Source organism: Lampris incognitus, chromosome 9 (genome assembly GCF_029633865.1).
Source record: "Lampris incognitus isolate fLamInc1 chromosome 9, fLamInc1.hap2, whole genome shotgun sequence".
Taxonomy (NCBI): Eukaryota; Metazoa; Chordata; class Actinopteri; order Lampriformes; family Lampridae; genus Lampris; species Lampris incognitus.
The window spans coordinates 19,456,484-19,473,764 of NC_079219.1; the positions used below are offsets into that span (position 1 = coordinate 19,456,484).

General features: G+C 46.6%; 1 protein-coding gene across 1 annotated transcript in view; it reads right to left on the minus strand.

Moving 5' to 3' along the window:
• Positions 1-2,079: 2,079 nt before the first annotated feature.
• Positions 2,080-17,281, minus strand: part of bbs9 (Bardet-Biedl syndrome 9) — a 233,569-nt gene continuing 218,367 nt past the window's right edge. Inside the window, exon 21 of the mRNA XM_056286937.1 lies at positions 2,080-2,174. Within this exon, the coding sequence (XP_056142912.1) occupies positions 2,080-2,174 (95 nt within the window). The remainder of the gene's footprint in view (positions 2,175-17,281) is intronic.

Sequence of the window (17,281 nt, forward strand, 5' to 3'; positions counted from 1 at the left end):
CTTATCTTTTAGTTACAGGCTGGTTTTTGTTTGCATGAGTCAATTGATGAAGACTGAGCAAAACTCAAGGAGAGTGGATTGTGTTCTGCTCGCCTCCATAAAGGTAATTACATGACTGCATTTACTTTCTGGGTGATGCCTTCGTCGGGATATGATTGGTTTACGACTGTTTTACGGCTGTGTCATTAGAGCGGGTGTAAATGCACGCCATAAAACAGAGACAGAAAGAAAGTCAGGACAGACAAAATGGGATGGGGAGATAGAGGGGGAGAGAGGAAAGGGGGCAGAGACATAAGGCAGGTTTCCATTAACCTGCTGGACTACAAATTGAATAATGGAAACACGTTAATTTCGAAAAACTCAAATATCGCAAAAAAAACTTATGCGTTCGCTTGAGCTGGCTTTTCAGACAATTCAGCAAAGTGATATTTCGCAATTTTGAAATGATAACACATTTGTTTGCATTTAAGTTAAGGTAGCTGCACCTAAAGGGGGACTTCCCATTATTCTGAAACCCCAATAGTCCGAAAAATGTCCAATTGGACTGAAGGGCCATTTGTCCGACAGCCCATTATCCCGAAAACAAAAGTCCACTGCTCTGAAGGCCCGTTGTTCTGAAAACACACACTCCCCCTGCAGTTTCTTTACCCCTAACATCTTGGGTGTATTTTGCCATGCAAATGTGAGGATACCGTTTACTACTAATTCGCGTGAAGAGGAGGTGTAACGTACAAGCCCTTGTGAGAATGTCATCTCTACTTCACCAGAAATATCAACTTGTATTTATTTCTGCCCAGCTCAGATCAATGAGTCACAATGGAAAGTGAGGATTTTCGGAGCAGTGGGCTTTTGTTTTCAGGATAACGGCTTTTCGGTCCAATGGGACGTTTTCCGGACTGTTGGGGTTTCTGAATAATGGGCCGTCGGATATGGCATGGCACCTTATAAAGAGCGACGGCTATGAACTTCTCGCTTGGGACTGGCTCCCTTGGGTATGATACGGCAGGCGCCACGAGGGGTCCTATTGTGTTGCATAACTCATCGAATGTGAAGCAGGACCTCTGTAAAATCATTGCGGACAATGACCTCCCATAAATCCCTGATACTTGGCCGCTTCCAGGTATCAGGGATTTTGCCTTTCTGTCACTGCGTGCGTCACATGCCCTCATCGCCTTCGATTAAATACTACCACAGCTATTGCGCTGCATGGAATCAAAATCACCGTGCCAACACATATCAAGTCTTGGAGATCCGTCGCCATTTCACGATGGGAGAGAACACAGCTTTCATCGCATAACATCACTCAATGGAAACACAGAGCATTCGCAATTGTGTTTCGCCGACTTAAACAAAAAAATCGCTTCTATTTTGCGCAAAACTGCAATGGAAACCCGCCTAGTGACAGTGAAGAGGAAGAGATGAAGAGTAACAGAGAATAAGCCAGGAAGGGAAGGGAAAGAACCAGACAGAGGGGCGGAATGAGGGAACAGGAGAGCGGAAAACAGAGAAAGGAAATAAGGTTTATTTGCTGCTTATTTGGTCACGGTGAAAAACGCAGAAGACAGTTATAGAGACCGTATCAGACACTGGGCTGAGGTAATGGGGTTCTGACGATGACGGGGCAGCTGGGGAACGGTGTTTGGAGGCCCTGCGTGACTCCAGAATGACGGGTTATGCGATACGTGCACCATGCAGGAGGAAATGGTGTATTAAGAGAGAAATAGAGGTTATTTATTGACCATTCCGTGCGGGATACTGAGTCAAGCTGGACTGGCTTTTCGAGGGTGATGGTGGGGTGGGGGGTTTGAAAGAAGGCTTTCCTTCGTTGTAAATCAGGTTACCATTGGAAACGGATCTTAGGGCAGACATGTTAGGTCAACGGCTGAAAATTTGTCTTAAGTGGCGTTCCATTGGTAGCAGTTGGACCAGAGAAGGTTTCTCTAAGTCGAAGGTAAAAGGTGAGAACGAACAATACCACGTTGTACATAGCAGATAGGACATGTTTTTTTAATGTGTAAGTATGATCTCACTGACTTTTTTCTATGTGATGCCAAAAACAAAAATATGCCTGATCGTTTCTCAAAACACCACCTTTAGATTACTAAAAGCAACTTTAGCAAAGCAGAATTTCTTCTGCATCACCAGCTCATGTAACTCCATGGCCTTGGTCATTCCTGGTATCAGGGGAGACAAAAGCAGGTCCGGAAAGTATAAGACCAAGCTGTGCATTTGCTCCACCCATGTACTAAATCAGTTGATTTCTTTAACTAGGTTCCCCGCCTACAGCTGAAGACTGGTGTCGATTAGGGTGAGCTGGTTTAATAGACTGGTGGAGGAAACACATGCTTAGGACGTTTACATTCTGGACCTGGTTTTGCCACCTCTGCCTGGCATAAAAATGCGTTTCAGGTCATTGGCTGGTCAAGGGGCTGGATCAATAAACTTGACTTGGTTCAATAGACAGACAGAAAGATATAGATCATGGTTAAGAGTTCTGCTCACTGGGGCGTCCGGGTGGTGTGGCGGTCTATTCCGTTGCCTACCAACATGGGGATCGCCGATTTGAATCCCCGTGTTACCTCTGGCTTGGTCGGGCGTCCCTACAGACACAATTGGCCATGTCTGCGAGTGGGAAGTCGGATGTGGGTATGTGTCCAGGTCACTTCACTAGCGTCTTCTCTGGTCGGTCGGGGCGCCTGTTCGGGGGGGGGGGGACTGGGGGAATAGCGTGATCCTCCCACGCGCTACATCCCCCTGGTGAAACTCCTCACTGTCAGGTGAAAAGAAGCGGCTGGCGACTCCACATGTATGGGAGGAGGCATGTGGTAGTCTGCAGCCCTCCCCGGATCGGGCAGAGGGATGGAGCAGCCACCGGGATGACACAGAAGAGTGGGGTAATTGACTGGATACAATTGGGGAGAAAAAAAGGGGGGGGGAATTCTGTTCACTGCGTGGCTGCCAAGTACCGATCTGTCTTCTCCTCCCCTTTGTTCCCTAATGGATTACAATTTTAAAAGTTGATTTATGACAGCCATACTGAATTCCCTGTTGCTCATCAACTTGTCATTTCAGTGTGGTTGGTGGGGGGGGCGGGGGGGGTGAGGTGGTGGCGGTCGGGGTTGAAGTTGTGTGTGCGTGTGTGTGTCAGTATGACCTCGGCAGAGTACCATGGGCAGAGTGACAGTGAGTTTTAGCAACATCTGCTCTTAAACAGCTCTGACGGAGACGTGGCCAGATCACATGGATGTGATTTTAGCCCACCAGATCCCAAAGGCTCATCCTAACCACTAACCAACCCCCCACCCCCCTACACACACACACACACACACACACACACACAAATACTACGCACGCACGCACATGCACACACCAAGCTTAATTCAACAGACAGCCTCACAAACAACCAGGAAGCCCCAGCCTGACCCACAACCTTTCAGCCCCGGGGGAGGGTCCTGACATGGGGTCAGCCTGTGTCCCAATTTCATCATGAAAGACCAAGGGAGTGCATTTTGTTCATTTCGCACCTTTATGCCGAGTCGTATTAAATAAACTGCAGTTTTTCCATAAAGAACAAACAAAAACCATTATTTTGAATCATTATTATATCATTATGGACTTGAACACCAAAACAGTGCCAAAAATCATGGGTATCTTGTCCTTGGTGCAGACAATTTTTGGGGTGAAAGCAATTAATCAATTAATAATAGTCACTTAAGTTTTGAATCAATTTAAGCTGAATAAAGATGTGATGCTGTGCACAGTGTGTATTTAACAGCATGTTTTGGTTGCTTCAGATATCAAGAAATGACAAGGCTAGATGAAGTACTGCAGACACTTCCCAGCAACTTTGTCCAGATGAGCACATGACAAAAGATAATAAACAGGGCGTCCAAGTAGCGTAGCGGTCTATTCCGCCGCCTACCAACACGGGGATCTCTGGTTCAAATCTCTGTGTTACCTCCGGCTTGGTCGGGCGTCCCTACAGACACAATTGGCCGTGTCTGCGGGTGGGAAGCCAGATGTGGGTATGTGTCCTGGTCGCTGCACTAGCGCCTCCTCTGGTCGGTCGGGTAAACTGGGGGGGAATAGTGTGATTCTCCCACGCACTACGTCCCCCTGGCAAAACTCCTCACTGTCAAGTGAAAAGAAGCGGCTGGTGACTCCATATGTATCGGAGGAGGCATGTGGTAGTCTGCAGCCCTCCCCGGATCGGCAGAGGGGGTGGAGCAGCGACCGGGACGGCTCGGAAGAGTAGGATAATTGGTTGGATACAATTGCGGAGAAAAAGGTGTGTGTGTGGGGGCAGGGTGGCACCTGAATTTCTCCATTGCAGTAAAGGATTTTGTCATCTTCTGTTCCGGCTATTAGAAGAGCTTCACTCAGTAGCGTTCATATTTTACTGTTCGTACATGTGCAACAGTTGCATTTTATTAACTACCAGTTATTTACTGATGGGTGTTTTGGGAAAGTGTTATTTAGCTTTACCTCATCCGTGTTGATCTTTAATGAAGCCTTATTCCACACAAAATTAAAAAGCAACTTCCACCTCAAAGAGGCCAGGGTTCACTGTGGCTGCCAAACCTCATGGGAAACGGTTGCTTTAGTTGTCTCCTGACATTTGAAAATACAAAAACCAAACGGAGTTGGAGCAGACGTAAAGGCAGCGTCGTCGCACCACTTGTTAATCTTTAATGTGTTTAGCGGATTGAAAACAATTTCTTGGATCTCTGAAAACAAGCGTGCCGTCTGATGTTTTCGGTGCCTTTATAGCGTTGTGGTTAGGAAGTGTAAAATTCACTCCTAAATTTAGCGGAGACAGTGTTTTGCCGAAGGTAACCAACGCAACATCCAAACACATGAATAGGACATTGGCATGGTTTTAATGCACGGGTCATACGTCTATAATACTGCCTCAGATGGGAGAATCCCAACTGTTCACGGGTCAATTTATCACAGCTGTGATGCCACGGGAGGAGAGGACTGTGATACAACAGATGGAGCGCAAAACAGCGAGAGAGATCAAAGTGATGGAGTCAAAGCCAAGACCAAGTGAGAGAAAAGTGTGCGTGTGTGTGTGTGTCTGTGTGTGTGTGTGTGTGTGTGTGTGTGAGTAAAAGTTGGAAGCCGACACTAGCTCCTCCTGAAGAGAGGCCAGGGTAGGTCAACATAAAAATGAAGTAACACATGCACACACGTGCACACGTGCGCACACACACACACACGCACACACACACACACACACAGAGTCTGTCTCTGAACAGCTAAAACAAACAGCTCTATAAAGCAAGTTGTGGTACTCTGGGCTACTCTTATCAGATGACAGCTACGCACACGACCCCTGTCTGACCTCCCGCTGTTGCCAGGGGAGACCAGCAGGACAAATGTGACGACCACTTACACAGCGCGCTATTTACATAATCTTATCTGAGAGCCAATGAAAAGGCCCCGTTTTCCCCCTTTCACGGCCAATGGGCTCCTCAACCAGCTATGAAGCGTTATCTGATTGGCCCGGTGCCAGCACATTAGCATGGTCAGCCTGACCTGCACTTAACCCGACTCTCAGCTTTCCCTCAGTCACAGGGAGGCATTTCTGCCACACAGTTCACCTTTTTCAGCTGATGCCCTCATCCAGAGTGACTCATTACACAACGGTATAGAAGGCTTCAACTTCTAGACCAGTGACTTCACAAGCTACCAGTGTTCCTCAGAGAGGCAACGGCGAGAAAACACACAACTTTCTATTTGAAATAAAATCTCCAACATTCCCTCCCCCCCTTTTCTCCCCAATTGTATCTGGCCAATTACCCCACTCTTCTGAGCTGCCCCGGTCGCTGCTCCACTCCCTCTGCCGAACCGGGGAGGGCTGCAGACTACCACATGCTTCCTCCGATACATGTGGCGTCACCAGCCGCTTCTTTTCACCTGACAGTGAGGAGTTTCACCAGGGGGACGTAGTGTGTGGGAGGATCACGCTATTCCCCCCAGTCCCCCCCCCCCGAACAGGCGCCCCCCGACCGACCAGAGGAGGCGCTAGTGCAGCGACCTGGACACATACCCACATCCGGCTTCCCACTCGCAGACATAGCCAATTCTGTCTGTAGGGATGCCCAACCAAGCCGGAGGTAACATGGGGATGGATTCGAACTGCCGATCCCCATGTTGGTAGGCAACGGACTAGACCGCCACACCACCTGGACACCCATTTTGTCATTTATTGATTAAAAATACCAAACATTAGCTGGTTACAGATTTAGAAATGCTAAAATTTGGTTGCTCTTCTACGAGCAGTCACTATAAAATGAACTATAGTTAGCTGACCAGCAGCCAAAATAACCTTAAGCAGTTTTAAGACTTCTCCATGGACTAGGAACCTTGTGATGGACATATGTCATTATTCTTGACATTTTATAGCAGGTTCCCAAACTCATTACTCGAAGGTCCAAATCTGATTTCTATTCAAGGTCAGAGATCCAGAACGACTGGCGATAACAAAATACCATTTAATCAACTCACTTATAACTTTTAAGCAACATACATTCTAGTTCAGACCAGCCAGGTCAGTCAAAATACATTCGAGCCCAGTGGGGAAAATGGTATTGTTTGCCTGCAATCAGTTGCTTGAACCAACCGAGGCACAAAAGGTGTGATTGCCAGCCAGAGACACTGACACTGTTCTGCGAAGACCCGCCCTACTCTGCCTCTGATTGGCCCAAACCCTGACGAACACTCACATACCAGTAGGCTACTCGTTACTGTCCCTCATGGCTGAGCTAGTTTCTTTCAGCCCCTTTACTTACACACACACACACACACACACACACACACACACACACACACACACACACACACACGGAGTGGAAGAGAGACAGTCAACCAGGTGGAGTGACGATAGCGTTACTTGAGTTGCCGACAGCTACACTCGTTACATTACTGTAAGTGCAATGAAAGCTTCGCGCCACCCACAAAGCAAATTCTCTGGTGTAACGTTAATGAGTGAGCTTACAGCAAACACACCCAAAATAGAAAATGTTACACTTCATTAACGTGTTGTATTCATAACAGGAGATATGTCCTGGGTCTGGATTGACTTGCCATTCGGCCTACATGTGGACCGAGGTCCACACTTCGAGAGTCCCTGATTTACAGTGATTAACTGATTACCAGAAAAACTAATTAATAGATTGATAATGAAAATATGTGATATTTGCAGCCATATATTCAACAACCACTCTCGGTGTTTTAGTAGCCAACTCGATATTTAGCATTGAACAGGACCCCCGAATGATTGACGGTTACCTGTACAAGTAGCTGGTGCACTAAATTATCTGCCACTTCCACTATTATACCAGCTGAACGGATGATTAAAATAGGACCCCTGAATGATGGCTGGTTACTGGCTATGGTGACTGCTACAGGAGACTGACTAACTGCGCCTAACCGTGGCCGTTAAACATTTAAAAATGACCTGTGTGTAGCTGGTGGACATTTCCTGCCCAGATGGGAGACACTAATGTTGGAGGCAGCGAGGGAGACGGAAACCTCGGGCAGAGCCGGAGTGATGAACGGTCCATGATGAACACTCTGGGGACTCATAGTCCCTCCAAAACTCACTTCCGCTGGAAAGGGAAAGGATGATTAGATTATAAGTAGCAATGAAGTTATGGTGTGAGCTTAAAGTCACATGACCTCCCTCCTCTTTGTCTTTCACCACCCCCTGCTTTCATAACTGCTCTGGATGTGTGTATTTGTGTGTGTTAGAGGTTAAACCATTCTCACACACAGGTCATGTCTGGGTCAATCTCCCTGGCTCCACTGCTTCCCTGCTTAACCCTTTTGTATCCTCTCTCTGATGCACTAACACACACTTTCAAATATACGCACACTGAAATACACGCACACACACACACGTATACACAGACACACTCACAAACAGACAGACATGGTCGCTCACTCTGGTCACTCGGTCTTGATCTCTCACACGCACACACACCAATGCAGACACATGCATATGCACACTAACACACACACAGACTCACTAGGGTTGCTAGTATGCGTCACCACTAAACGATCCACAGTAAAGCTGTTTCCTTCAGAGGACAAAGAGGAGTGCTTGTTTTGCATCACACCTTATGAGCAGGCTACGAGATGACAGGAGCATCGTATAAAGAAGAGGAGAGGATGTTCTGACGTCAGTCATTTGATGTCACACGATGCTGCATAATCTTATGGAAAACTAAGTATGCCTTTCTCCAATTGAGGAAATTATAGTATCAGGTACATTACTCATCAAAAATAAGAAAACAAATCTATTAAAACCACATTGCTTTGGGTGTCCGGGTAGCGTGGCGGTCTATTTCGTTGACTCCCAAAACAGGGATCGGCGGTTTGAATCCCTGCGTTACCTCCGGCTTGGTCAGGCGTCCCTACAGATAGAATTGACCGTGTCTGCGGGTGGGAAGCCAGATGTGGGCATGTGTCCTGGCTGCTAGACTAGCGGATTGCTGGTCGGCCAGGGTGCCTGTTCGGGGGGGGGGCTAGGGGGAATAGCGTGATCCTCCCACATGCTACGTCCCCCTGGCGAAACTCCTCACTGTCGGGTGAAAAGAAGCGGCTGGCGACACCACATGTATTGGAGGAGGCATGTGGTAGTCTGCAGCCCTTCCTGGATCGGCAGAGGGGGTGGAGCAGTGACCGGGACGGCTCAGAAGAGTGGGGTAATTGGCCGGTTACAATTCGGGGGAAAAATCACTTAAAATTTTTGAATGAATAACCCCCCCCCCCCACACACACACACACACACACACGTTCCTTCATCCAAGTCTCTGGTCTTTGTTCATTGATCCGAGTATTGATTATAAGGAATTACCTTTTGCAGTTAACAGATTGGCTGAGAGATGATTGGTGGGCGGGGCAGTGCTGCAACCAAACATAATCAGTACAATGTACGCCTGTCACTGTGCCCTAGAGCAAGGATCTGAATTGACAGTTCATCGAGAAAGTTCCTGGATAACAGCACGTTAAGAACATCTTCTTTCAAGGTTTCGAGTCTTATTCATGTGTTCAATAATTGTGTTCAAGTTGTCATTTCTTTTGACCGTTGCCCTCACATATATAACTTGCTTCTTGTCCTGCTTGGCAATGTTGTCCTTGCTGTAAGCTTGCAACCAGAGCTACACACCGTGGAAGTCTATCTTCCATACCAAACTCCAAATTAATTCATTATTCAATATGAGATAAACTCATTTTACTCAATGGCATTTACTGTTACACATACTACCTTTATCCAGTGCAGCACCTTGTAATTGTATTTTGATAGGTGCTCTATAAAAGAAGGCTGTTATGACCCCATAAACACACACACACACACACACACACACACACACACACACACACACACACACACACACACACACACACACACACACACACACACACACACACACACTTTCTGATGCTTTCCCAACTCCTGGCTGTGTGTCATGAGGGACAGACACACCATATACACTACCGTTCAAAAGTTTGGGATCACATTGAAATGTCCATATTTTTGAAGGAAAAGCACTGTACTTTTCAATGAAGATAACTTTAAACTAGTCTTAACTTTAAAGAAATACACTCTATACATTGCTAATGTGGTAAATGACTATTCTAGCTGCAAATGTCTGGTTTTTGGTGCAATATCTACATAGGTGTATAGAGGCCCATTTCAAGCAACTATCACTCCAGTGTTCTAATGGTACAATGTGTTTGCTCATTGGCTCAGAAGGCTAATTGATGATTAGAAAACCCTTGTGCAATCATGTTCACACATCTGAAAACAGTTTAGCTCGTTACAGAAGCTACAAAACTGACCTTCCTTTGAGCAGATTGAGTTTCTGGAGCATCACATTTGTGGGGTCAATTAAACGCTCAAAATGGCCAGAAAAAGAGAAGTTTCATCTGAAACTCGACAGTCTATTCTTGTTCTTAGAAATGAAGGCTATTCCATGCGAGAAATTGCTAAAAATTGAAGATTTCCTACACCGGTGTGTACTACTCCCTTCAGAGGACAGCACAAACAGGCTCTAACCAGAGTAGAAAAAGAAGTGGGAGGCCGCGTTGCACAACTGAGCAAGAAGATAAGTACATTAGAGTTTCTAGTTTGAGAAACAGACGCCTCACAGGTCCCCAACTGGCATCTTCATTAAATAGTACCGGCAAAACACCAGTGTCAACATCTACAGTGAAGAGGCGGCTGCGGGATTCTGGGCTTCAGGGCAGAGTGGCAAAGAAAAAGCCATATCTGAGACTGACCAATAAAAGGAAAAGATTAAGATGGGCAAAAGAACACAGACATTGGACAGAGGAAGACTGGAAAAAAGTGTTGTGGACGGATGAATCCAAGTTTGAGGTGTTTGGATCACAAAGAAGAACGTTTGTGAGACGCAGAACAAATGAAAAGATGCTGGAAGAATGCCTGACGCCATCTGTTAAGCATGGTGGAGGTAATGTGATGGTCTGGGGTTGCTTTGGTGCTGGTAAGGTGGGAGATTTGTACAGGGTAAAAGGGATTCTGAATAAGGAAGGCTATCACTCCATTTTGCAACGCCATGCCATACCCAGTGGACAGCGCTTGATTGGAGCCAATTTCATCCTACAACAGGACAATGACCCTAAACACACCTCCAAATTGTGCAAGAACTATTTAGAGCAGAAGCAGGCAGCTGGTATTCTATCGGTAATGGAGTGGCCAGCGCAGTCACCAGATCTGAACCCCATTGAGCTGTTGTGGGAGCAGCTTGACCGTATGGTACGCAAGAAGTGCCCATCCAACCAATCCAACTTGTGGGAGCTGCTTCTGGAAGCGTGGGGTGCAATTTCTCCAGATTACCTCAACAAATTAACAGCTAGAATGCCAAAGGTCTGCAATGCTGTAATTGCTTCAAATGGAGGATTCTTTGACGAAAGCAAAGTTTGATGTAAAAAAAATCTTATTTCATATACAAATCATTATTTCTAACCTTGTCAATGTCTTGACTCTATTTTCTATTCATTTCACAACATATGGTGGTGAATAAGTGTGACTTTTCATGGAAAACACAAAATTGTTTGGGTGATCCCAAACTTTTGAACGGTAGTGTATATCTCAAATGTGTTGAGCTATTTGTGGCAGACATTTGCATGTCATGTAAAATTACAAAACATGTTTTCCTTTCTTTTTTTAAAATGAGATGCACACCCACACAGATAAACACATACCCACACAGGCCCATAGGGTCCTGTGCTATTCAGCAGGCGTTGCTGCAGACTGTTAGAGAGCTGAGTGAGACATTCCAGTGGTTACATGTGACTGGAAGATCTGTCTCGCTTCCCGTCTCCCTCCGCCTGCATCTCACAGGGTGATTGATGGAGTCAGTCACAGCCCGGTCCCACTAGGATGTACAGGACTAATTACTGTCTGTCACATCACACCCTGACCTTGTCCTCCATAACACTTACTTGGCATGGTGGGTGGGTGCTGTGCATGAAAACACTTCACAGTCTGCATCCTCGCGGGAGGGCAGGGTGAGTGGCTCTCTGCAAGACGGACAAAGTATTCATTGGGAATGTGTGTGTGTGTAGTTTTGAGGTGTGGTGGTGAGGTGTGTACTACTGTGCACTTGTATGCTTTGAAGTGTGCATCCAAAATGATTTGAAGAGATGCATGTGTGTGTCTATTTTTGTGTGTGTATGGGCGTACAAAGGTCTTAGTGGCTGTGTGAAGGGTGATGTGTGTTTGTTTTTCTGTGTTTTTGCGCAACTATCACATTAAGTGTTTAAGTATGACTCATTAAAGACCATTTGAAGGAATCTTACCACACGTGTAACTACTCCAGCTTTTTTTTTTTAACCTCGGTTATTTAAAAAATATGGTACAATAACCTCGGCGGCACGGTGGCGCAGTGGTTAGCGTGGTCGCCTCACAGCAAGAAGGATCCGGGTTCGAGCCCCGGGGGTAGTCCTCTGTGTGGAGTTTGCATGTTCTCCCCATGTCTGTGTGGGTTTCCTCCCACAGTCAAAGTTATGAATTGGCCATACTAAATTGTCCCTAGGTATGCGTGTGCGTGTGTGTGTGTTGTGTGTGTGTTGTGTGTGTGTCGGCCCTGTGATGGCCTTTCCAGGGTGTCTCCCCGCCTGCCATCCAATGACTGCTGGAATAGCATCCCCACGACCCTGAGAGCAGGATAAGCGGGTCAGGTAATGGATGGATGGATGGTATGATAAATCCATCCACAAAAACACACGGCATATGAACCTTTATTTGTCAGCAGCGTCATTAGACTCTCATCATTCAGATCACTGAAGAGGTTGGATCAGATCAAATATGGTGTCGTGAACTTGGTGAACGTCTAGAATGTAGCTAGTAGAGTGTAACACACGCCAAGTTCTGGACCCAAAGGGTAATATGGTACTATTTGCATGTCTGTCTGTCAGTAAAATGAAATAAACGAAACACCAAACAGAGAAGCACCCCACAGAGCACTGTATAAGAAGCTGTTAAGACAGGCAGAGCGGCAGACGCAGGCTCCCAGCCAAGTCTTCTAAATGTCTGCATGCAAGTACATGTTTTTAGAGGGAAAGACCAATTTCTCCACGTAAACACTTTCCCCAAAACACACAGCGATAAACAAACTAACACGTACACAAAGTCTGACATGCACACACACACACACAAACAAACAAATATACAGAGAGAGCACAACCCAGTCCTTCCAAGAAGTCTGTTCATTCCTTGAGACACACTCCCATTCCCAAACCCTCACACACACATGCGCGTGCACAAACACACACACACACACACACGTACACACGTGCACACACACATGCGTACACACACACACACACACACACACACACACAGCTATTTTTCCATCGTTTGTGGTGAGGGTAGCTATGTGCCGATGTTTATGGCACTGTATGTCTGTCTGGAAATATGCAAGTGTGTGTGTGTGTGTGTGTGTGTGTGTGTGTGTGTGTGTGTGTGTGTGTGTGTGTGCAGATTGGGGCCTCTATCTGAGGGAGTTTCCCTCCTTTCTCCAAACCTCACTACCTCTGAGAAGCAGCTGAGCTCAGACAAGGACCTAACTGTGGTGTGTGTGTGTGTGTGTGTGTGTGTATGTGTGTGTGTGTGTGTGTGCGTGTGTGTGTGGAGGAGACGGTCTTGTATTTAAAGACTTTGCAGTGCATTATTTTTGCACAACACTAATACTGGACCTATCTCTCTGGACACACACACACACACACACACACACAAACACACACACACACACAAACATGCACAAATAAGTGGGGATTGTGTCCACATCTACAATAATTTCCTGTGGCTGTGGCCTTGCAGTCTTTGTTGCCTTAAACCCTCTTCCCCCCCAACCAGCAAGCACAGCACCAGCTCAGCAGATGCCTACACACCGCACTGTGTGTGCGTGTGTGTGTGTGTGTGTGAACTTGGGTGTAATAGGGTATTGTTCTTCAACGTCTCCAAAATTCAACCCATGAGTGTGTTTTCTCAGTGTATACTGTGTGTGTGTGTGTGTGTGTGTGTGTGTGTGTGTGTGTGTGTGTGTGTGCCCCTATCCTCTCAAGGCTGCAGGATGACGTGTTGAGCAGGGAAACCATCCAGCGGTTGGACCCATGTTGAACTCCCCACTCCACAAGTAGCTGCCCTGCCTAAGTGTCTCTGAGTGAGACAATCTCCCCCCAGTCAAAGCTTCTTTCCAAGACACTGTGCCCTTTTTCCTTCAAACATGTGGTGCTGTAACACCGCTGCTCATGGGGTGCTGTAACACTGCTGCTCATATGGTGCTGTAGCACTGCTGCTCATATGGTGCTGTAACACTGCTGCTCATATGGTGCTGTAACACTGCTGCTCATATGGTGCTGTAACACTGCTGCTCATATGGTGCTGTAACACTGCTGCTCATATGGTGCTGTAGCACTGCTGCTCATATGGTGCTGTAACACTGCTGCTTATATGGTGCTGTAACACTGCTGCTCATATGGTGCTGTAACACTGCTGCTCATATGGTGCTGTAACACTGCTGCTCATATGGTGCTGTAACACTGCTGCTCATATGGTGCTGTAGCACTGCTGCTCATGGGGTGCTGTAACACTGCTGCTCATATGGTGCTGTAGCACTGCTGCTCATGGGGTGCTGTAACACTGCTGCTCATATGGTGCTGTAACACTGCTAATCATGTGGTGCTGTAACACTGCTGCTCATATGGTGCTGTAACACTGCTGCTCATATGGTGCTGTAACACTGCTGCTCATATGGTGCTGTAAAACTGCTGCTCATGTGGTGCTGTAACACTGCTGCTCATATGGTGCTGTAACACTGCTGCTCATTTGGTGCTGTAACACTGCTGCTCATATGGGGCTGTAACACTGCTGCTCATATGGTGCTGTAACACTGCTGCTCAAATGGTGCTGTAACACTGCTGCTCATTTGGTGCAGTAACACTGCTGCTCATATGGTGCTGTAACACTGCTGCTCATATGGTGCTGTAAAACTGCTGCTCATGTGGTGCTGTAACACTGCTGCTCATATGGTGCTGTAAAACTGCTGCTCATATGGTGCTGTAACACTGCTGCTCATGTGGTGCTGTAAAACTGCTGCTCATATGGTGCTGTAACACTGCTGCTCATATGGTGCTGTAACACTGCTGCTCATTTGGTTCTGTAACACTGCTGCTCATATGGTGCTGTAACACTGCTGCTCATATGGTACTCTAACACTGCTGCTCGTTTGGTCCTCTAACACTGCTGCTCATATGGTGCTGTAACACTGCTGCCCATATGGTGCTGTAACACTGCTGCTCATGTGGTGCTGTAACACTGCTGCTCATATGGTACTGTAACACTGCTGCTCATATGGTGCTGTAACACTGCTGCCCATATGGTGCTGTAACACTGCTGCTCATGTGGTGCTGTAACACTGCTGCTCATATGGTGCTGTAACACTGCTGCTCATATGGTGCTGTAACACTGCTGCTCATATGGTGCTGTAACACTGCTGCTCATATGGTGCTGTAACACTGCTGCTCATATGGTGCTGTAACACTGCTGCTCATATGGTGCTGTAACACTGCTGCTCATATGGTGCTGTAACACTGCTGCCCATATGGTGCTGTAACACTGCTGCTCATATGGTGCTGTAACACTGCTAATCATGTGGTGCTGTAACACTGCTGCTCATATGGTGCTGTAACACTGCTGCCCATATGGTGCTGTAACACTGCTGCTCATGTGGTGCTGTAACACTGCTGCTCATATGGTGCTGTAACACTGCTGCTCATATGGTGCTGTAACACTGCTGCTCATATGGTGCTGTAACACTGCTGCTCATATGGTGCTGTAACACTGCTGCTCATATGGTGCTGTAACACTGCTGCTCATATGGTACTGTAACACTGCTGCTCATATGGTGCTGTAACACTGCTAATCATGTGGTGCTGTAACACTGCTGCCCATATGGTGCTGTAACACTGCTGCTCATGTGGTGCTGTAACACTGCTGCTCATATGGTGCTGTAACACTGCTGCCCATATGGTGCTGTAACACTGCTGCCCATATGGTGCTGTAACACTGCTGCCCATATGGTGCTGTAACACTGCTGCTCATGTGGTGCTGTAACACTGCTGCTCATATGGTGCTGTAACACTGCTGCCCATATGGTGCTGTAACACTGCTGCTCATGTGGTGCTGTAACACTGCTGCTCATATGGTGCTGTAACACTGCTGCCCATATGGTGCTGTAACACTGCTGCTCATATGGTACTGTAAAACTGCTGCTCATTTGGTGCTGTAACACTGCTGCTTATATGATGCTGTAATAGTTTCAGGACAGGGCATGAGCACCATTTCACTGCTGCTATAAAAGAGTGAGCAACCTGTACTGAAATCGTTTCCTTTTTTTTACCCTTTCTTTGTATCAAGCTGATGAAGAATACTGTTGAGTATATAGTATACGAGAAAAACTCTACACAAAGAGTGCATTTATTATTATTAATATGAATGCAATTACCATCCATCATCGCACACGTACCGCGAGGCAACGGCAATCACTTAAAGGGGCCAATAATCTAGCTGTCCTGATTTGGGGAATTACAAATCACTGTGGTGAGTGGTTATAGGGGCCTTTCTCACCAAGGCCATGTTATAGAGTGGGGCCTGCATCAAGACCAGCAGGCTCCACACCGCCTGGGACACACCAGGCCTGATTAATTAGTGGAATTAATCAAAGCCATGTGGATGCAGTGCCTGGCTGAAATCTGTGATGATTTATTGCCTCTGATCATGCACTTGTGTGTGTGTGTGTGTGTGTGTTCATTCACAGGTGTTGTTGGACTACTGGAATGAGCTTGGAAATTGTGTGCGAGTAGATGTGTATGTGTCTGAAGGTTTAAGTGTGTCCATGTTTGTGTCTGTGTGAGAGACTGTGTGTGTATGTGTGTGTGCAAGCGAGAGAGAGAGAGAGAGAGAGAGAGAGAGAGAGAGAGAGAGAGAGCGAGAGCGAGAGACTGTATTTCCTGAATAAATAAGGAATGTCCTGTTCTTGACTGTGAGCACATATTAGACATTTATTAGAAATGTACTATTTCGAAGTGTGTGCATGTCTGTGTGTGTGTTCGTATGAATGTCTCTCATTTCCATGGTCCAATATTTGCCATGGAGCGGAGCCCAGCCTTTAGCCTAATGAAGGAAACTAATCACGTCCTCTGTGATCTCTCACACTCTCTCTTTCCCCCTCTTACACCCACCCACCCACCCACACACACACACACACACACACACACACACACAGTGTTGCTCTTACACTCTCAGAGCACCTACAGACAGATATACTTGCATGCAGACAGACATTCTGACCTCATTCTCATACAGTCACATACACACTTGTGAGTAAACACACATGCACATTCACAAAAGGGCATACATTCAAAGACACACACAAACAAATGCACGCGCATGGCATGCCCATAGTGACACACACACACACACACACACACACACACACACACACACACACACACACACACACACACACACTCTCTCTCTCTCTCTCTCTCTCTCTCTCTCTCTCTCTCTCTCTCACTGACACACAGTATTGTTGTTGCTGAGCCTGCAGACAAGACTGCTAGGAGGGACAGCCTACTGGATCAGATATTTGCTTAGGATTTAGGCATATTTTTGAAACACCGAATAACCATCTAGGTTTGCTGTGTCTGTGCTAGGGATTGGACAGATATGGTCATCTGATTG